The sequence below is a fragment of the Notolepis coatsorum genome (assembly GCF_963971535.1).
Source record: "Notolepis coatsorum genome assembly, chromosome: 2".
NCBI lineage: Eukaryota > Metazoa > Chordata > Actinopteri > Aulopiformes > Paralepididae > Notolepis > Notolepis coatsorum.
Genome location: NC_140166.1, coordinates 222,862,431 through 222,884,930, shown reverse-complemented (window position 1 = coordinate 222,884,930; position 22,500 = coordinate 222,862,431). Strand labels below are relative to the sequence as shown.

General features: G+C 43.5%; 2 protein-coding genes across 2 annotated transcripts in view; both read right to left on the bottom strand.

Annotated features, from left to right (window-relative positions):
* prkd1 (protein kinase D1) overlaps positions 1-22,500 on the bottom strand; it is a gene marked incomplete at both ends in the record, with an annotated part of 165,017 nt that overhangs the window by 29,044 nt on the left and 113,473 nt on the right. The window contains 3 exons of the mRNA XM_084308561.1: positions 1,004-1,110; positions 4,414-4,574; positions 8,009-8,107. Coding sequence (XP_084164687.1) covers positions 1,004-1,110; positions 4,414-4,574; positions 8,009-8,107 — 367 coding nt within the window. The remainder of the gene's footprint in view (positions 1-1,003; positions 1,111-4,413; positions 4,575-8,008; positions 8,108-22,500) is intronic.
* LOC311248886 (mucosal pentraxin-like) lies at positions 13,135-17,578 on the bottom strand. The gene is made up of 5 exons (XM_084338115.1): positions 17,500-17,578; positions 17,029-17,083; positions 15,126-15,228; positions 14,738-15,041; positions 13,135-13,507 (listed from the first exon to the last, which is right to left on the bottom strand). Exons 2-5 carry the CDS (start codon positions 17,081-17,083, stop codon positions 13,286-13,288), a joined length of 684 nt encoding a protein of 227 aa, XP_084194241.1. The 5' UTR covers positions 17,500-17,578; the 3' UTR covers positions 13,135-13,285.

The window sequence follows — 22,500 nt, the reverse complement described above, 5'->3', positions numbered from 1 at the left end:
ACCTTCCTGGGACACCTTCTTCCAGGGGTGAGGAGGGTACATGAAGGGTAGCTACCTTCCTGGGACACCTTCTTCCAGGGGTGAGGAGGGTACATGAAGGGTAGCTACCTTCCTGGGACACCTTCTTCCAGGGGTGAGGAGGGTACATGAAGGTAGCTACCTTCCTGGGACACCTTCTTCCAGGGGTGAGGAGGGTACATGAAGGGTAGCTACCTTCCTGGGACACCTTCTTCCAGGGGTGAGGAGGGTACATGAAGGTAGCTACCTTCCTGGGACACCTTCTTCCAGGGGTGAGGAGGGTACATGAAGGTAGCTACCTTCCTGGGACACCTTCTTCCAGGGGTGAGGAGGGTACATGAAGGTAGCTACCTTCCTGGGACACCTTCTTCCAGGGGTGAGGAGGGTACATGAAGGGTAGCTACCTTCCTGGGACACCTTCTTCCAGGGGTGAGGAGGGTACATGAAGGGTAGCTACCTTCCTGGGACACCTTCTTCCAGGGGTGAGGAGGGTACATGAAGGGTAGCTACCTTCCTGGGACACCTTCTTCCAGGGGTGAGGAGGGTACATGAAGGGTAGCTACCTTCCTGGGACACCTTCTTCCAGGGGTGAGGAGGGTACATGAAGGGTAGCTACCTTCCTGGGACACCTTCTTCCAGGGGTGAGGAGGGTACATGAAGGGTAGCTACCTTCCTGGGACACCTTCTTCCAGGGGTGAGGAGGGTACATGAAGGGTAGCTACCTTCCTGGGACACCTTCTTCCAGGGGTGAGGAGGGTACATGAAGGTAGCTACCTTCCTGGGACACCTTCTTCCAGGGGTGAGGAGGGTACATGAAGGTAGCTACCTTCCTGGGACACCTTCTTCCAGGGGTGAGGAGGGTACATGAAGGGTAGCTACCTTCCTGGGACACCTTCTTCCAGGGGTGAGGAGGGTACATGAAGGGTAGCTACCTTCCTGGGACACCTTCTTCCAGGGGTGAGGAGGGTACATGAAGGGTAGCTACCTTCCTGGGACACCTTCTTCCAGGGGTGAGGAGGGTACATGAAGGCAGCGTTCTGGATCTGGTCATGGATGTCCTCGTCTTCGTTGAAGGGGAAGGTCCCGCTGAGGCTGAGGAAGAATGACCAGATATGATGTCATCAGACCAGAGTGATGTCATCAGACCAGCATGTTGTCATCAGACCAGACCAGCATGATGTCATCAGACCAGAGTGATGTCATCATCAGACCAGCATGATGTCATCAGACCAGACCAGCATGATGTCATCAGACCAGACCAGCATGATGTCATCAGACCAGAGTGATGGCATCATCAGACCAGCATGATGTCATCAGACCAGAGTGATGTCATCATCAGACCAGACCAGCATGTTGTCATCAGACCAGAGTGATGTCATCATCAGACCAGCATGATGTCATCAGACCAGACCAAGAAAATCTGATCCAATATGCATGGCTTAAAAAAACTATTTCCGACAATTAGTTACACTTTAGATACAACAAATATATTTTTTGATTCAGAACAATTTTTATCGTGGATGAACAAAACTTTCAATGCGAATGGTTGATTTGAATTTCAAGGACTTTTTAAGCACCTTGTTAAAAAAATTTGCTGTTTTCAAGGAATTCCAGGCCTGGACGTATATGATCTCTAGACCTCCTCCCTACCTGACGTATATGATCTCTAGACCTCCTACCTGACGTATATGATCTCTAGACCTCCTACCTGACGTATATGATCTCTAGACCTCCTCCCTCCCTGACGTATATGATCTCTAGACCTCCTCCCTCCCTGACGTATATGATCTCTAGACCTCCTCCCTACCTGACGTATATGATCTCTAGACCTCCTCCTACCTGACGTATATGATCTCTAGACCTCCTCCTCCCTGACGTATATGATCTCTAGACCTCCTCCTACCTGACGTCTATGATCTCTAGACCTCCTCCCTCCCTGACGTATATGATCTCTAGACCTCCTCCCTACCTGACGTATATGATCTCTAGACCTCCTCCTACCTGATGTATATGATCTCTAGACCTCCTCCCTCCCTGACGTATATGATCTCTAGACCTCCTCCTACCTGATGTATATGATCTCTAGACCTCCTCCCTGACGTATATGATCTCTAGACCTCCTCCTCCCTGACGTATATGATCTCTAGACCTCCTACCTGACGTATATGATCTCTAGACCTCCTCCCTGACGTATATGATCTCTAGACCTCCTCCTACCTGACGTATATGATCTCTAGACCTCCTCCCTACCTGACGTATATGATCTCTAGACCTCCTCCCTGACGTATATGATCTCTAGACCTCCTACCTGACGTATATGATCTCTAGACCTCCTCCTCCCTGACGTATATGATCTCTAGACCTCTTACCTGACGTATATGATCTCTAGACCTCCTACCTGATGTATATGATCTCTAGACCTCCTCCCTACCTGATGTATATGATCTCTAGACCTCCTCCCTGACGTATATGATCTCTAGACCTCCTCCCTACCTGACGTATATGATCTCTAGACCTCCTCCCTCCCTGACGTATATGATCTCTAGACCTCCTCCCTACCTGACGTATATGATCTCTAGACCTCCTACCTGACGTATATGATCTCTAGACCTCCTCCTACCTGACGTCTATGATCTCTAGACCTCCTCCCTACCTGACGTATATGATCTCTAGACCTCCTCCCTGACGTATATGATCTCTAGACCTCCTCCTCCCTGACGTATATGATCTCTAGACCTCCTCCCTACCTGACGTATATGATCTCTAGACCTCCTCCCTGACGTATATGATCTCTAGACCTCCTCCTCCCTGACGTATATGATCTCTAGACCTCCTCCCTGACGTATATGATCTCTAGACCTCCTCCTCCCTGACGTATATGATCTCTAGACCTCCTCCCTGACGTATATGATCTCTAGACCTCCTCCCTGACGTATATGATCTCTAGACCTCCTCCCTGACGTATATGATCTCTAGACCTCCTACCTGACGTATATGATCTCTAGACCTCCTACCTACCTGACGTATATGATCTCTAGACCTCCTCCTCCCTGACGTATATGATCTCTAGACCTCCTCCCTACCTGACGTATATGATCTCTAGACCTCCTCCCTGACGTATATGATCTCTAGACCTCCTCCCTGACGTATATGATCTCTAGACCTTCTACCTGACGTATATGATCTCTAGACCTCCTCCTCCCTGACGTATATGATCTCTAGACCTCCTCCTCCCTGACGTATATGATCTCTAGACCTCCTCCCTGACGTATATGATCTCTAGACCTCCTCCCTGACGTATATGATCTCTAGACCTCCTACCTACCTGACGTATATGATCTCTAGACCTCCTCCTCCCTGACGTATATGATCTCTAGACCTCCTCCCTACCTGACGTATATGATCTCTAGACCTCCTACCTGACGTATATGATCTCTAGACCTCCTACCTGATGTATATGATCTCTAGACCTCCTCCCTGACGTATATGATCTCTAGACCTCCTCCTACCTGACGTATATGATCTCTAGACCTCCTCCTTCCTGACGTATATGATCTCTAGACCTCCTCCTACCTGACGTATATGATCTCTAGACCTCCTCCTCCCTGACGTATATGATCTCTAGACCTCCTACCTGACGTATATGATCTCTAGACCTCCTCCCTGACGTATATGATCTCTAGACCTCCTCCCTGACGTATATGATCTCTAGACCTCCTCCTCCCTGACGTATATGATCTCTAGACCTCCTACCTGACGTAGATGATCTCTAGACCTCCTCCCTACCTGACGTATATGATCTCTAGACCTCCTCCTCCCTGACGTATATGATCTCTAGACCTCCTCCCTGACGTATATGATCTCTAGACCTCCTCCTCCCTGACGTATATGATCTCTAGACCTCCTCCCTACCTGACGTATATGATCTCTAGACCTCCTACCTGACGTATATGATCTCTAGACCTCCTCCCTACCTGACGTATATGATCTCTAGACCTCCTACCTGACGTATATGATCTCTAGACCTCCTACCTGACGTATATGATCTCTAGACCTCCTCCCTACCTGACGTATATGATCTCTAGACCTCCTCCCTACCTGACGTATATGATCTCTAGACCTCCTACCTGACGTATATGATCTCTAGACCTCCTACCTGACGTATATGATCTCTAGACCTCCTCCCTACCTGACGTATATGATCTCTAGACCTCCTACCTGACGTATATGATCTCTAGACCTCCTACCTGACGTATATGATCTCTAGACCTCCTACCTGACGTATATGATCTCTAGACCTCCTCCTCCCTGACGTATATGATCTCTAGACCTCCTACCTGACGTATATGATCTCTAGACCTCCTACCTGACGTATATGATCTCTAGACCTCCTACCTGACGTAGATGATCACTCCCACGGACCACATGTCCAGCGACCTGTTGTAGCCTTTGTTCCGCAGCACCTCCGGCGCCAGGTAGGCGGGCGTCCCGACCACCGAGCGTCTGAAACACTTCTCACCGATGATACGAGCGAAGCCAAAGTCGCACAGCTTCACCTGCACAGAGAACGGAGAACGTGGAAGCAAACACGTCCGTTTGATTTAACCGGGTACATCCCGTTGAGAGTCAGATTTATTAATGAATTAAATATCTGGCCAAGAGGGCAACGGTACCTAACATTGCAGACGAAACTACTAAAACATCACAACTTAACACAAGACATGATAATGCATCCAAACTAGGGATGTCCGATATTATCGGCCTACTGATATTATCAGCCGATATTGGCATTCAAATGTAATATCAAAAATTATCGGTATCGGTTAAAATTTTTTAATTATATATATATTTTCTTTTAATTATGTTTTTGGTAGATTTTTATTGTTTTTACTACCGGGCAGTCCGAGAGAGAGAGAGAGAGAGAGAGAGAGAGAGAGAGAGAGAGAGAGAGAGAGAGAGAGAGAGAGAAGACATTCAGCAAAAGACGCCAGGTCCGGGAATCGATCCCGGGTCGGCCGCGTCACGACGCAGCGCGTTACATGGTTCGCCACTTGGGCGACCATATATACATTTTTGACATTTATTTAACCTTTATTTACCCAGGCAAGGAAGTAAGAACAAATTCTTATTTTATTTATTGTCAAAAGTATGCATAATGCTGTGTTAATTCCACGACAAGAGATACATGTATGTAATGTTAATTACCTGAAATTATTCCGTTTTTTGGGGGGGGGGAAACCCCGCATATATCGGTATCGGTTGATATCGGTATCGGAAGTTAAGAGTTGGACAATATCGGTATATCGGATATCTGTAAAAAAGTCAATATCGAACATCCCTAATCCAAACTATTGCTCATCCTTTCACCGATAAGAGTTTCCTCCAAAACAGAACCACACCTTCACGCCAGCCCGGTACAACCCAGTCCTCCTCTGCTGAACACGGAACAGACCCATCCAGAACAGCTGGGGATTAACCCTTTCACTACCACACTACAGAAGGTTAACCTTTCACTACCAAATCAAAATTTAAAATAAAATGTATTTGTACGGCCCGACAACACACGTTAATGTCCCCATGGGCCGGACACGTCTTCTTTAAACAAGTCAAGAAGAAAACATCACAATAAGTCAAGAATAAAACAAAAACACCATAAAGTCCAATTTTTTTTTAAATAAATGCAACACTCCCAGACCCCACGCGAAGGTAAGGAAAAACTCACTAAAACCTAGCAATAGGAAAAAATTCACCACATTAGTAGTAGTGTTGCAATAAAACAGGCGGACAGTTGGTAGGTATGCACTCATATGTGTAATGAAACACAGATAAGTGCATGCGATACCAACTAAACATTTTGAAAGATTAAAGAAAGAGCTGATAGCGATACCAACTGAACATTTTGAAAGATTAAGATTAAGATTAAAGATAGAGCTGATAGCGATAGTAACTGAAAATTTTTGAAAGATTAAAGATAGAGCCGATAGCGGATCTATTTGAGGCGAAGGGGCTAACCGTCTGGTAGTGAAATGGTTAACCTTCTGTAGTGTGGTTGTGAAAGGGTTAACCCTTTGTCACGTGGCAGTGAAAGGGTTAACCTTCTGTATTATCGCCGTGAAAGGGTTAACCATTTTGGTAGTTTGGTTAAAGGAGAATCCCACCCATATCCTTCGGTCCAGGACAGTCCAATCAATGCAGGTCTGTTTCTCGCTGTGTGGATTTGTTATTCCTTGTTACGCATTACTCTTTACTCTCTTAAAGTAACATTATTACTTTACTTATTACTCTCTGCGGGAGCAGTGATTTGTCACGTTACTCGTTACATTACTTCCATTACACCCTCCGGAATTGCTTCTTTTCTAGGCATCAAAATTTGACACAACATCGGCCACTTCGCCCTCTGTGTGGACGATCAGGTCGGGGTGGCAGCAACACCTCTGCGTGGACGATCAGGTCAGGGAAGCGACACCTCAAGGGGCTTTCAGACCCGACGCGCGGAGGCTGCTGTAAGGACAGAGTCAGACCTGATGTCCGAGAGGCTGCTGTAAGGACAGAGTCAGACCTGATGTGCGAGAGGCTGCTGTAAGGACAGAGTCAGACCTGATGTGCGCGGAGGCTGCTGTAAGGACAGAAGGCTTCACTCGAGCTCGGATCATTGTTTTCAGCGCAGGACCCAGACGTGACGCCCGCCCACACCTCTGGTGTGAAAGCTCATTAACTGTAAAACCAGCAGTTTCTTTCTCCCCTGCAGCATCAGAGGTTTGGTAACAAGGCGACTTCGTGATGGATCAAAAGAGCACAGCTGGCTTTTAGATTTCATGAAGGACAATCTTCAAACTTGTTGTTGTTGTGCTGTTGTAGGATAACGGGTGTTTCAAGAGATTCAAGGTCGTATTTTTCCAAGTGGAAAGTCGGAGAAGGGCTGATGATCTGCTCATTAGGGTCGAGGATTCGAGCTGTCTCCATGGAATACACATTGTTGGTATTTGTTTATTTCTAAAGCGCTTATTGGTAAGCTTCCCCCTTACATCACAACACTGTTAGAATGGAATCTTGGAACCAATTCTACACGTTCAAATGACTGGCTGGTTCTTAGGGTTCCTCCAGTTCGCTCTGAACTAGGAAAAACTGCTTTTTCCTTTGATGCTTCCAACACCTGGAATGCCCTCCGACTGACTCTTGATTGATTGATTGATTGATTGATTGATTGATTGATTGATTGATTGATTGATTGATTGAAAACTGTATTAACAGATTGCAGAATGGGTACAATACAGTACGGCTCAATACACACAATTGTTAAGGGGATGCAGACCAGAGAAAGACTTTCGTCTTGTTTACATCAGGGTCCCCCATTTTCAATTCATCGTAACAACAAATATACAGTACTGTTTAAGAGACAGAGTTTCTAAAAGAGAGTATACATTTGGGGGGGGGGGGGGGGGGGAGAAACTGTACATTGGAGGGGGTTGGGTGGGGGGAGGTGGATATTTACAGGGGCCAGTTTATCTGAAGCTGAAGGTTATTCCTTCTCTCGCTGCATTTCACATGAGCTGTGACCACCGTGTCTCGACTTGTAACTGTCTTAGCTGTTTATTCTTATTTCGTTGTGCCTATATGCAGGGGTGTAAAGTACTTGACTAATTGTACTTCGTTACAATCCTTAAGTACTGTTTCGGGGGATTTGTAATTTACTCGAGTATTATTAGGTTTGTATACTTTGTACTTTTACTCAATTACATTTCAGAGAAGAAAAACATACTTTTTCCTCTTTACATTTAAAATGCAGACCTAGACAAAGTACAAATGTCACAGGTCCAATCATTTCAATGAGTATATTTGTTTCTCTGGCCGAACTAACGTTAACGTTATTAATCCTGCGGCCGCGCTTTATTTAAAAACAGCCAATCAAATGATAATGTACATTATCAAGAAGGGGATGTTGAGGGAAGAACACACACACACACACACACACACACACACCCCCGTGTACCTGAGGGAAGGAGTCAGCTGAGGCCAGCAGCACGTTCTCTGGTTTCAGGTCACAGTGAACAATGTTCTTGATGTGGAGATGTCTCAGAGCCACCAGGATCTACACACACACACACACACACACACACACACACACACACACACACACACACACACACACACACACACACACACACACACACACACACACACACACACACACACACACACACATGCTCACACACACACACACACACACACACACACACACACACACACACACACACACACACACACACACACACACACACATGCTCTCACACACACATGCTCTCACACACACACACACACACACACACACACACACACACACACACACACACACACACACACACACGAACACACACACACACGCACACACACATTTTAAATGTTTATTTATGTCCACATGAACAGAAGTACAAGGAAGCCTCATACAGTACAAAGGACATAAACACTGCCAGTGCGGTCACAAAGTATGAAAGAACAGCCAGGTACAAAGTGCATGATGGACGGCAGAACGCTGTTACATACAGTACGGCTGAACTACTTGTTGTCAGACACATCGGACATGAATCATGGGTAAAGGAAACAACGCCTCCTCCAAATTGAGCGGCTTCCTATAATAGCATGCACGCACGCACGCACGCACGCACGCACGCACGCACGCACACACACACACACACACACACACACACGCACACGCACACGCACACGCACACGCACACGCACACACGCACACACACACGTCTCTGACCAGGGCCGGACTGGGGAAATAACTCAGGCCGGGAAATATAGTGTGAAATATAGTCCCAGTCAGGCCACTTTTTAAGCGGGGGGTCTGGGGGTCCCCCACCAGGATTTCTTTTGTTACAAAGACTTCATTTCCTGCATTCTGGTGCAGGACTTTTTGAAATTGTACCCTTTAAATGCCAGTGTTTGTGATGGCATCACAAATTATTGTAAAAAAAAAAAAAACACAAACATTTAAATATCTTCAATATATCAAATGCAAAGTGGATTCGTTATGGGGGGGGGGGGTTATTACAGGCTAGCATAATGTCAATGATTAGCAACAACACTGATTCCGATGGATTTTTTGTTTTTTGTAATGTCAAATTGAAAAAAATACTCACTCTTACCATTAGGGAGTTCCCTAATTAGGGAAATTGTCCTCTTCAAAAACGCCATAAAAACATGATATGCTTTTTCTTTCATAAATCTTTTATTCAACTTCAGCCCTGATCATAACCACCACATATTCAATACATTTTCGAATGTTAACCCTTTAAATGCCAACTTTTTTTTGCTATGTGACTTACTGTGAAGCATTTTGGTTGTGTCATGTCTAAATGTGCTATACAATTAAATTAGATTGATTGATTGATTGTCACAGTGATCTCCTGGTTGTTCCCCACTTAGGTTATCTAACTATCGCGTCGCCGCAAATAGAAACACTGGCCTGGCCTGCTTCTTATAAGTTATGTGGCATGACTGCAAAAAAAGAAATATATATATATATATATATGTATATATATATATTATTACAGTATATATATATATTTTTTTTTTATCAGCAAGGCCAGGCCACCGGGAAAACTCCCGGTGCTCCCGATGGCCAGTCCGGGCCTGGCTACGCCACTCCATAGATTTGTTTTGATGATACAACACAATTCACATTCCTTCACAGGGAGTTGGACGATGTTCGTCAAACACCTCTACCCAATGTGGACTCACTGTAACACTAACTCATCCATTCTACATCCAGTGCACACAACATCCACACGACACACACTCACTTTGTTTTCACTCACTTTTCTCAAATGCAATGAACAAGGTCCAACACTGGTTGCAAAACTCATGCCTACTGCTAAATACAAAAAAAACTATGCATGATGTTCAGCAAACGACCAGTCAGAATCACAAGATCTAATGTGTTTCTGGGGGGGGGGGGGGGGGGGAACTGGAATTGGTTTCCCATTTCAAGTACCTCGGCATCATCTTGGACTCGAACCTATCCTGTAAGAAACATGTCAAAAAAGTGAAACGCACAATTAATTTTAATTTAGTTAATTTTAGACAAATCCGGCCTTTTTTAACAGTTGATGCTGCATCTTCATTGCATGATATTCTCACATATTGAATACTGCTTCACAAACTGCTAATTTGCTGGTGTCACTGTCATGAAACACATCGAACAGCTTTATCATAGAGCCATCAAGGTATTTGCCAGGAAACCATTGGCATACCACCGTTGCAATATTTTGAAACAATATAGCTTTTTGAGCTTTGAAAATTTCAATGTCTTAAAAAGCTCTCGTTTCATCTACAAATGCCTACATGGACTAGCTCCCCCTCCTGTACAGGAATTAATCTACAAAAAAAGAAACACTGGACTCTGCACCAGGTCAGACACCAGAGGTGACCGCATGGTCCAACGTAGACTGACCATGTTTGGCCAAAACGTCCTGTCCATAAAAGGCAGTCAAACATGGAACAGTCTCCCCATTTCCATAAGGGAAAGCCCCACCCTTGCTTCTTTTAGAGGGCAACTAAAAAAATGGCTGAAGTCCAACCGGTCATGTGAACACATGTGACATGCTGTTATGTATTTGCAAATTTTTTTACTGTTTTTATGTGTCCTGTTTTTATGTATTTGTACATTTCTTACTGTTTCTATGAGTCCTGTTTTTATGTTTGGGGACAACGGATGGAAATTAGCCTCGTGCTAAATCCGGCCATTTTTACACTCCACAGTGTTCATACATTTAGCATTGTCCCGTCCAAATAAACGAAAAAAATAAAAAAATAAATAAACTTTAAACATTCACTTTAAACGCTTTTTAAACATTACACCATGTTTTATCTATTTATTCTTACATATCCTCTTCTACCTCATTTATGTATTTTGTACATTTTAGTTGTATATTGTATATTTTATATAGTGTTTGGTCTTTACTTTTTTACGGTATGAAGCACAATCTCAGGATAATGTGTACCTTATATTATTTCCCCTTAACACTAGAAAGAGGTAATTTTGACTGTTTGAATTTAGAATCGCTTTGTTGAAATAAAAGCCACTCGGATACAAGTCCTTGACTTTTCCTAAATGTGTGTCTATTTTCCTCAAACATCTTTTTATTTACAAAAGAGTTTAGTAGTATGTCTACCTAGAAAGGCCATAGAGGCCGGTTATAGATGGTGTACCAGCTTAGTCGTGGCAGGTGTCCATTGACTAACAATAATTTCTGGTTGCCTATTCATTTTTAGACTAACATAAAGAAAAGTTAAAACCAGTTAAAAACAGGAACAATTTCCACCGTCTTTCATTAATTGTACAATAAAGCATTCCTTGTTATTTCTTCAATCCATTGTGTTTGGGAACCTGCTACCCCAAGGTAATCCTCACGTCCGGGTCGATTTCGGTCGACCTGTGACAGAAGCTTCACTGGTTGGATAAACACATGACTCAAACAGTACTGCAGGTAACATTTAATTGGACATGCAAAAATGGAGAGTGCATAAAGAAGAATACATCCAGGCTACATCCATTCAATGCCAGTTTGGAGGGGTGGTGTTGGCATGATGAATTACACGAAGAACATACATTGAAAATGATCACAAGAATATTTGTAGTAAGATGACATAATAGACGACAGTGTCGGGGATATTATAGATTCACCCCGATCGCCGCCGCAGAAGATCCTATACATTAACATGATAACTTGATTAGCTTTCATCGGAATCTTTTCAAATGTACAGTGCACATGACTTGTGTGACCCCTAGCGGAAGAACACTATCGATTGTGGTGACCCTATGACCTTTCCTCTAGCGCCACCATCAGGCCAAACTTTCAGTTTTCATGTTAGTGTATCTCCTGATCCGTTAGTCATACAGTCATGAAATTGATATCCAGGGACACGTCTTCTCACGGACAGCAACTTTGACAGGAGAACCTACTGTATGAAGTCTGTTACACTGTCATTACTGTATGAAGTCTGCTACACTGTCATTTCCAAACATTTCAACTTGGTCTCTACTCTCCCTATAGCCTGTTCACCTGATTCTCACCAAACCTGCTGTGTGGACTCTGGAGACCAACAACTTTAAATGTTTATTTTAGATTAATGATCGCCAGGTCCAATCAAATTTCAACAGAAAAATTAAAAAATTAAAATCATCAACAACTCTCCGATTAGGGGCATAGACTAAATGTGTTTTGATTTAGCCACTTTCAGACACCTACAGCAAATTCTTAGTTCTAGTCCAGTTTCATCTCTCTTGCATCCAGTCATTACATTTTGAATGGCAAAATAGTCTTGAGGTTATATTAACATAATCAAATTGGCCTGCTAGTGGAAGAATGTGTGTTTTGTCCAGATTTTCAGCTTCACAGATAGATTATGGCATATTATGTAAGAAAGAAGAAAGAGGAAGCAAGAATAAATCTTACGTTAATTCTAGTACTTATCATTTAATACTTATTTATAATCAGTTGCTGATTTTCAACTATAACATTCACCTCGGACATACTATCAAATATAAATGTAAGGTGGAGAATTTAAGGTCTTGATTTAGGACAGTGTTTCTCAACTGGTGGGTCGCGACCCAAAAGTGTGCCGTGGGGCCATTGTGAGTGGGTCGCGGATGTGTGTAATTTTTTTTTTTTTTTAGTAAAAAAAAAAAATTATTGATTTTTTTATTGATTTTTGCACTACCTATCTTTGTGAACGTGGCTTCTCAGCTCTGGTCCAGCTGAAGACAAAGCAGAGGAACAGACTGAACATTGAGCATGACCTCAGAGTTGCTTTGTCTACCATCACCCCAGACTTTGAGACTCTTGTCAGGAGCAAACAACATCCCCAGTTATCCCATTAGTTCCCTGGTATGTTAAGCTAAGAAGTCTGCTAAGAAGCATATATTATTTATTATTATTATTATTATTATTATTATTATTATTATTATTATTATTATTATTATTATTATTATTATTATTATTATTATTATTATTATTATTATTATTATTATTATTATTATTATTATTATTATTATTATTATTATTATTATTATTATTATTATTATTATTATTATTATTATTATTATTATTATTATTATTATTATTATTTTATTTCATTGGGTTTTTAGCAGTTGCACTTTTGAATAAATAAATAAATCATAGTGGTTAAAAGATTTGGGTCGCGACTTAATGACTAAGGAAAATGTTGGGTCCCGAGGCTCGACCAGTTGAGAACCACTGATCTAGGAGACACAGTGGACTTGTTTGGTCTCCAGCAGCACTTTGCCTGTGATCTGGAACTCCAGGGCCCTCCAGTTGAGCACGTTCCCTGGGGTGAAGTTCAGGTCGTCCACGTAGCGCTGGATCTCACACGGTGAGAGGACGTGGTCCCACATGTGGACCTCAGAGAGCATGCCAACAAAGGACTGGTTTGCATCAAACCCCCCACCGTGGTTATCCTGCTCCTGTGGACAATAGACAAACAGTAGAATGGATGAGTCAATTATGACAGAGCACAATATCACGTCATACATATTGACAATATATCATGTCATATTGTCATATTTACTTTTTAGAAAGGCCTTTTATAGGTTTTTATGTCTTATCATGATATGTTGTTCTGCTATGTGTTCTTCTTTTTTATATATCTATTTTTATTTTATTCTTTTTAACTATGTAGCACTAGGAATGTAGGGTGCGTTACAAATTAAATGTATTATTATTATTATTATTATTATTATTATTATTATTATTATTATTATTATTATTATTATTATTATTATTATTATTATTATTATTATTATTATTATTATTATTATTATTATTATTATTATTATTATTATTATTATTATTATATTTGATTTAGAGAGTCTCACATAATGAGAACATTGAGATACTAACATAATAAACTAACAATCAACATTTGAAATGGTAAAAAAAAACGATCCAGTAGAGTATGATTTACTACCTGTCCCAAGGGCGTGTAGCTTTATGCCAAGCAAGCAGTGCAAAAATTTACCGTAGTGGCATGCAGTAATGCGCCTTTCATTTTCCGCCGCCCAGCGCCCAGGTCGCGCGGAAATAGGCTGTCTATTGCCATTCTCTTTGACAAACTCTAACCTTAACCAGCTCCTTAACAACGCCTAAACTTAACCGTTCTAACCTTAACCAACTCCGAAACAATGCCTAACCTTAACCTTAACCTTAACCATGCCTAACCTTAACCATAGAAATTATATTGCCATTCTCTTTGACAAACTCTAACCTTAACCAGCTCCTTAACAGCGCCTAAACTTAACCGTTCTAACCTTAACCAACTCCGAAACAATGCCTAACCTTAACCGGCGAAAGAATACACGTTAAAAAAAAATCACGTTAAAAAATATTTTCGATGGGATTCGAACTCGCCAGCAAACAAGCCATAGGATCCACAGCCATGTGTCCTTGCCAATTGAGCTATTGCTAGATACTGAATAAGGGGCGGTGACTTATATATATTGAGCTCCGCTCGTGTCGGATCTCATGCGCATGCGCGGGCACCTCGCGCGAGCACGCCGGCGCACGCACGCACCTGAGCGAGCACGCCGCCGCCGGTGCACGCACGGTAGCATTTGTCTGAAAAGAAGGGCGCTTTACCGCACTAGCGTGCGGTGACGAATGCGGAAGCATTTTTGCACTGCTTGCTTGGCATTAACGTACAGGCGTCCCAAGGTGGTGGTAGTGTTTCCTCCAATGGCTGATCCAGAGCTGGTGAATTTCCTAGAACTAGGATTTCCATCCAGCCACAGCTGTGCCAGTCCAGACTTAGACTCCCAGCTGCCACAGATCGAATGCCACCTGTTTGGTGTGTAGTCCTGACCATCAAAACTTGCGGCCGTGTTCCTACTATGCATCTGTATCTGACCGGCACGACCACCCTTGAATATCAAGAAGCCATTACTAAAAGTGGGTGTGCTCAGAGAGAAAAGGGCATGGTGTCTTTCGAGGTCTGTGAAGAACCTGTAGGAATACAATGAATTACATAATGTCTACCACGCCCAGAAACACAGTGGATTTAATCATAGCTTTGAATGATCTTCTTACCTGAGACAGACAGTTATAGACATGAAATCCTCTCTGGATGTGCTCAGCTTCACATGAGCCGTGTTGGTTGTTTGTGGGAAGGTGAACATTTGACCTGAAAGATCTAAATATCAAGAAAGACAAGAGATTCAAAGAGAGCATTTCCATTCCAAACTAAATATGAATCAGAAATAGAATGAACTGGACAGTGGAAACAGTACAACTGAACTTGCAGTTAAAACATTACAATCATTCACAACATTTCTGACAGTTTTCAGTTTCAGTATATTAAAAAAAAAAAAAAAAAAAAAGGGACAGTACACATTAATAAACATTTCTGTAAATGTGTCCGTTTTAGCCAGCTGGCTAATTCGCAACTGTAGTCCTTTTGGCAAGATGTTATGAGACCGACAATATAATATATAAGAAACATTAACAGTGCAACACAGTATTTACAACATAATCCAACATAACAATAAAAGCAATAATAAAATACACAATAAAATGATTAAAAGTGATTACATGTTTGATTGGTTAATAACCAGGTCTTGAGTTTTTTTGTAAAGGTGTGGTAGGTAGCACAGTGTCTTATTTCAGTTGGTAGGGTGTTCCAGAACTGAGTGGCTCTGACTACAAAACAGGACTGACTGAAGGAGCTGGACCTAAACGGCACAGAATACAGTCCCCTCTCTGGGTAGATCTTGTGGACCTATTATAAGATGTTTTTTGTTTGATAAAAGTACAGAGGGGTGGGGGGGCCTTGCCATTTAAGATCTTGAATAGTAGGCAGGCATCAGTGTATTTTGTGAGGTTTTCCCAGCTGAGGATTCTGTACTTGTTGAGAATGTGACAGTGGTGATAAGTATATGGTTTTCGGTCCAGCACCTTGAGGGCCTGTTTATACAGAGAGAGAATGGGTGTCATGGTTGTGTTTTTTGCATGGGTCCAGCTAGTCATACAGTACATGAGATGGGAAATGATCATTGCATTCATATAAAGAAGGGCAGCCGTGGATACTAGGTCCTTCCAGTTGATGTTCTTAATTGCACTTTCAAATTCAGTCATGTCGCTCTTAGGTATTCTGAATGTATTACATTTTGTGTTGGAGGTAAGGTGTGCTCGATTTTGGGGAAGTTTTCTAACTACAAGGGTTAGGTTGTGATCAGACAGGCCTGTAATCATGTTAAATGTCTTAGGCACTCTCTCAGGTTTGTTAGAGAATATTAGGTCAATTTGAGTTCTTGATAAAATAATAATAATAATGGATTGGATTTATATAGCGCTCTTCTCTGACTCAGAGCGCTTCACAGAGTCCATTATTCGTTCATACACAGTCATACCGGTGGTGGTAAGCTACAATTGCAGCCAGAGCTGCCCTGAGGCAGACTCACGGAAGCGTGGCGAATAATCATCGCCTACGGCCCCTCCGACCACCACCAACATTCATTCACATGCATACACATTCATACATTCATTGATGTGGAAGTTATCCTAGTGGGCCCCTTTACTAACTGTGTAAGATCACATTTATTTGTGATTCTATTCAATGCTTTTTTACCTAACTTATCTTCATAGTTTAGGTTCAGATCGACAAGGATTAATACTTCCTTCCCTGAGCTATATTTCTTTAGTACTGTACATCATGGAAGTTATCAAGAAAGACAGGCCTGATGGTAGAGCTGCTGCTGTGGCCTGGACTAGGCCTGGTGGTGGAGCTGCTGTTGTGGCCTGGGTTGGATGAGCAGTGATCAGCAGGACCCACAGTGGGATGCTCAACATAATGACCAGATAAGGATTCTAGTGCAGGGTCATGCTGAGGTAAGTATCAATCAGAGTTAAAAGCAATGTGTTGGATAAAATTACCTGTGAGCTGTTTAATGCCCTGTTTAAAGAAAACAAAATCGTGTAGCCTCCAGTACTGTACCTTGAGGTTGTGCAGCACATGCTGTCAGCATCACAGAAAGAATCAAGAACTTCATCTAGGATAAAATGCAAAGCAAACAAAGGTTAGGCAACGTGATATGGTACTACAGTAGGAAAACCACTTTTTGTATTGTAACTACTATTACTACCAAGACATATCTGTTACTGTCACTGGTCTCTTGTTATTGTACATACAAAAAACTTTCAACTTGTATTTTCTGCATTTACTTCTTTTGGAACAACAAAAACTCAATGCAAAAATGAAAATGGTCATGTACCCTTGTTGCATTCTACCCCCCAACTTGCTATTTAATATTCACCTAATATTCAACTAAAACCACAGACAGTGCAAACGATTAGTTTAAATTACGTTGAGACAACTTGTTAAAGAAATTATAATAAACTAGATTAAACAGAATCACTCCTAAATTCCTTATTTAACATTACACTGAATATCATTTCTTAATCTTACCTTGTGTTCAGTACAATGGTCTCAGTTTTCTGTAGGACTGTGATGGAGAGGTGAGTTTTTAAACCTTCCTTGTTTCCTCATTCCTTATCTCTATATTGTTGTGGCATAGCCAACCACAAAGTGGCTGCACCCATCTAGAGGAGCTGTCTGTCTGTCTGTCTGTCTGTCTGTCTGTCTGTCTGTCTGTCTGTCTGTCTGTCTGTCTGTCTGTCTGTCTGTCTGTCTGTCTGTCTGTCTGTCTGTCTGTCTGTCTGTCTGTCTGTCTGTCTGTCTGTCTGTCTGTCTGTCTGTCTGTCTGTCTGTCTGTCTGTCTGTCTCCATGTCTGTCTGTCTGTCTGTCTGTCTGTCTGTCTGTCTGTCTGTCTGTCTGTCTGTCTGTCTGTCTGTCTGTCTGTCTGTCTGTCTGTCTGTCTGTCTGTCTGTCTGTCTGTCTGTCTGTCTGTCTGTCTGTCTGTCTGGGTGTCTGATATCACACCACTTCCCCTCATAATCCAGGAGGAATCTGTGAGAGAAGTGACATGTTTTTCTTGGTCCATCATTTACCCTGTTTTTCAGGTTAATAATGTACAAATGGCCACATTTCCCCAAGGGGATCAATAAAGGAATATCTTATCTTAATGTGTCAATAATATGGTAAATTGACTGCATTTATATAGTGCTTTTATCCAAAGTGCTTTACAACTTATGCCCCACATTCACTCACACGTTCTCACTCACACCATGCAAGGTGCCAACCAGCTCATCGGGAGCAGTTAGGGGTTAAATGTCTTCGACATGCTGCTAGGCCATGAGCCAGTAGGGTTGGTCGTTACCATCTTGGGGGACTAACTTTCATAGTGATTTTTGGGAAGGTATACACCCCTGCTGCTAGAGGTGAGGCGGACCTTTAAAAAAGTGAATATCAGGAAGGCAGCAGGTCCAGACGGCATCCCCGGCCGCGTCCTAAAAGTCTGTGCCGACCAACTGGCCCCAGTATTCACTGACATATTTAACCTGTCCTTAGAACAGGCTGTCATCCCCACCTGCCTGAAGAAGTCCACTATTATCCCTGTACCCAAAAAATCCAAGCCTGCTTGCCTCAACGACTACCGCCCTGTAGCTCTCACCTCCATAGCCATGAAGTGCTTCGAGAAGCTAGTAAAGGGCTACATCTGCTCCTCCCTCCCCATCAACATGGACCCCCTGCAATTTGCATACCGCCCCAACAGGTCCACGGAGGACGCCATATCCCATGTGCTGCACACAGCAGCATCACACCTGGACAAGAGGCAGGGGAACTATGTGAGAATGCTATTCATCGACTACAGCTCGGCATTCAATACCATAGTCCCCTCCATACTCATAGCCAAGCTCAGGGACCTGGGCTTGGGCTATGACCTCTGCCAGTGGGTCTTGGACTTCCTGACTGGCAGACCCCAGGTGGTGAGAGCAGGCAACTGCACCTCCTCATCCATCACCCTCAACATAGGGGCCCCCCAGGGCTGTGTTCTGAGTCCCCTCCTCTACTCCCTGTACACACACGACTGTGTGGCTCAGCGGAGTAGCAATACAATCGTCAAATTTGCTGACGACACAGTGGTGGTGGGCCTGATCTCTGCCAACGACGAGAGGGCCTACCTGGAAGAGGTCAAGGTCCTGGCGGGATGGTGCCAGGAAAACAGCCTCTCCCTGAACGTCAGCAAAACAAAGGAGATGATTGTGGACTTCAGGAGGTCGGGGGTCAAGGACTACAGCCCCCTCAGCATCGACGGGGCACCGGTTGAGAGAGTCAACAGCTTTAAGTACCTCGGAGCCTACATATCCGAGGACTTGACATGGACCACACACATTAACAGTGTTGTGAAGAAGGCACGACAACGCCTCTACTTCCTCAGGCGCCTAAGGAAGTTCCAAGTCAGCCAGAAGATCCTTAAGAACTTCTACTCATGTACAATAGAGAGCATCTTGACCGGCAACATCACCTCCTGGTTTGGGAATAGCACTGCACAAGACCAAAGCAGACTACAAAGAGTGACACGTTCAGCCGAACGCACAATTGGAGGGGGGCTCCCCACCCTCCAGAACATTTACTACAAGCGTTGCAAGGGCAAGGCTAAGAGAATCATTAAAGACTCCAGTCACCCGAACAACTGCCTCTTTGAACTGCTGCGGTCAGGCAAGCGATACAGGAGTCTCAAGGCGAGCACAGAAAGACTCAGAAGAAGCTTCTATCCCCAGGCCATCAGGCTGCTAAACGAACAATGAATGAACACTACACAACAACAACCACCAAACGCACATAGCACACACATCCACACGCACACACTCACTTTAAACAAACACACTGTAGCACCCACTCCACACACTTATAGCACACACCCACTTTAAACAAACACACTGTAGCACCCACTCCCCACACTTTATATTTATGGATGAAGGATTGCACTACAACTCGTACACCTTACTGTAAATTGTACCTAAAATTGTACCTCATCCCATTTCTGCTTTGCACTGAATAGTACTGTACATTAGTACACTGCATAGTATTGTGTATTGTATATTATATGGTAACTCAGAACATTGTACATATGTCTATACCGAACACTGTGACCTCATTTTCTTCTTCTAAATTCATGCTATATTATGTTATTATGTTATTTGATACTATCTTGTCTAGCACAGTCTCTGGAGCGAAACAGTAAGAAGCATTTTGTATGAAAGTATTCTGTACTTCTGTATGACAACTATTAAAGAACTTGAACTTGAAAAGATGTGATAGCAATGCAGCAGTTGCCTCCAAATGTATGCTATCACATCTTTTATAATCCCTGGCGGAGTCAGTGGTCCCTGCCTGCTTCAAGATGTCTACCATCATCCCTGTACCGAAGAAACCCTCCCCAACATGTCCAAATGACTACAGACCGGTGGCACTCACCTCTGTGGTCATGAAATGTTTCGAGAGGCTGGTCGAGGACCACATTTGTGCCTCCCTCCCCAGTGATATGGACCCTATGCAATTTGCATACAGGACAAACAGGTCCACTGACGACGCGGTCTCCCAGGTGCTGCACAGCACCCTCTCTCACCTTGACCGTCAGAAGGGGGGCTATGTGAGACTGTTGTTCATTGACTACAGCTCAGCGTTCAACACCATAGTCCCCACCAGACTGGTGGACAAGCTGATCGAGCTGGGTCTGAGCTCCGCCCTGAGCGCCTGGGTACTGGACTTTCTGAGTGAAAGACCCCAGGCGGTCAGGGTGGGGGGTCAGACCTCCAACACCATCACCCTGAGCATCGGGTCCCCCCAGGGCTGTGTTCTGAGCCCCTTGCTGTACTCACTCTACACACACGATTGTGTGGCCAAGTTCAGCTCCAACTCCATAGTGAAGTTTGCAGACGACACGGTGGTGGTGGGGCTGATCTCGGACAACGACGAGAAGGCCTACCGGGAGGAGGTTGAGGTACTGGAACGCTGGTGCCAGGACAACAGCCTGCTCCTGAACATTGGTAAAACCAAGGAGCTGATCGTGAATTATAGGAGAGGACAGCAGGAGACACACACACCACTGATGATAAACGGGGCTACCGTGGACAGGGTGAGCAGCTTTAAGTACCTGGGGGTCCACATCTCAGAGGATCTGACATGGTCAACACACATAGACACAGTCGTAAAAAAGGCGAAGCAGCGCCTCTACCACCTGAGACAGTTAAGGAAGTTCAGAGTATCGGGGAAGATACTCCAGTCCAACCGCTGCCACACAGACAAAACAATAGAAGATATGTGATAGATATCAGTGTTTTCAACCGTCATCTGCCGTTCCAGGAAGTCTCTGCGTTGTGTTTATTGTTTGTTTGTTGATGGCAATCTTACTGGCTGTCACACTGTCTCACCCCGTTGATGCATCCGTAACAGAAGAATTAGTACTGGAAACGTGATCTCTTTCTCAGTAGGATGTTTATTTTCATAAACATAGCATCTCGTACAAGATTAAAAGTCTTTGATGGTCTAATGAACCTAGATTAATAGATTAATCTCTCTGACACCCGCTTGGTGGTTGCGGCCAATCTGTTAGCCTGTAGCTATCGGTTCTGTTAGCCAGTAGCTAGCTCTGTCCTCGTGGCCATTTCCCTTCCCCCTCCCAAACCTCATCAGAGAGCTGGGAGCTCTATCGGTGTGATTCATCTCGCTGTCGCCACCACGTCTGACTCAAACCGGAACTCACAGCTATAAAGTTTTTTCCCATAGAAATGCCACCCCTATCATACTAAATGTTTATATTCCCGTGACTGTGCGAGTGACCTTGCCTCTCTCTATCTGACTTCTCTATCTCTCCCACTCCCTGTCTGTCTGTCTCTTACAGTTTCCGAGTTCAACACATACACAGGGGATCCATTACTGAATATCTATGGATATGTACCATACATACACATATGAAAACCAGATGAAACCCAGTGATTTCCTTCAGACGTAGAAGCATTTCAGTGTTTTATCAACCCATTTCAGCTTGAGACTTCTCAGCCCTTGACAAGTTTGACTTCAGGAGCAGCTATGCCAGAAGAGGTGCGCTATGATGTGCTGAATGCCCTGAAAATGGCAAAACTAAAAAAGAGGAGTTCATCTGTGAGCGACTTCAAACAAAAAAAGTAATTTTCTTTGAACCTATCAAGAGGAACAGATTCAAGACTGTCATCTACCACACCTAAAAGGAAGCTTGTGGCATCAAACCAGAAAGTGATCCAGTACAAGGCCACAAGTGGGTTCATCTTTCAGATCTTCGTCAAATCACAACAACTCAAGTCACAAATAAGCATCTCTGACCTAATGACCTATCCATTGACTCTGACGCCATACTCCATCTCAACAATCTATGGCTTTTTCACAAAAACCAACAAAGCAAACGGAATAAACGTCCTTCTCCAAGCCAATGTGCTCTCATTCAATTCATTCAACAATGAAGAATATATCGGAGCACACCTTCAAAAGTCTACCGGCTACAGCTGAAACAATATTCAGCACACACT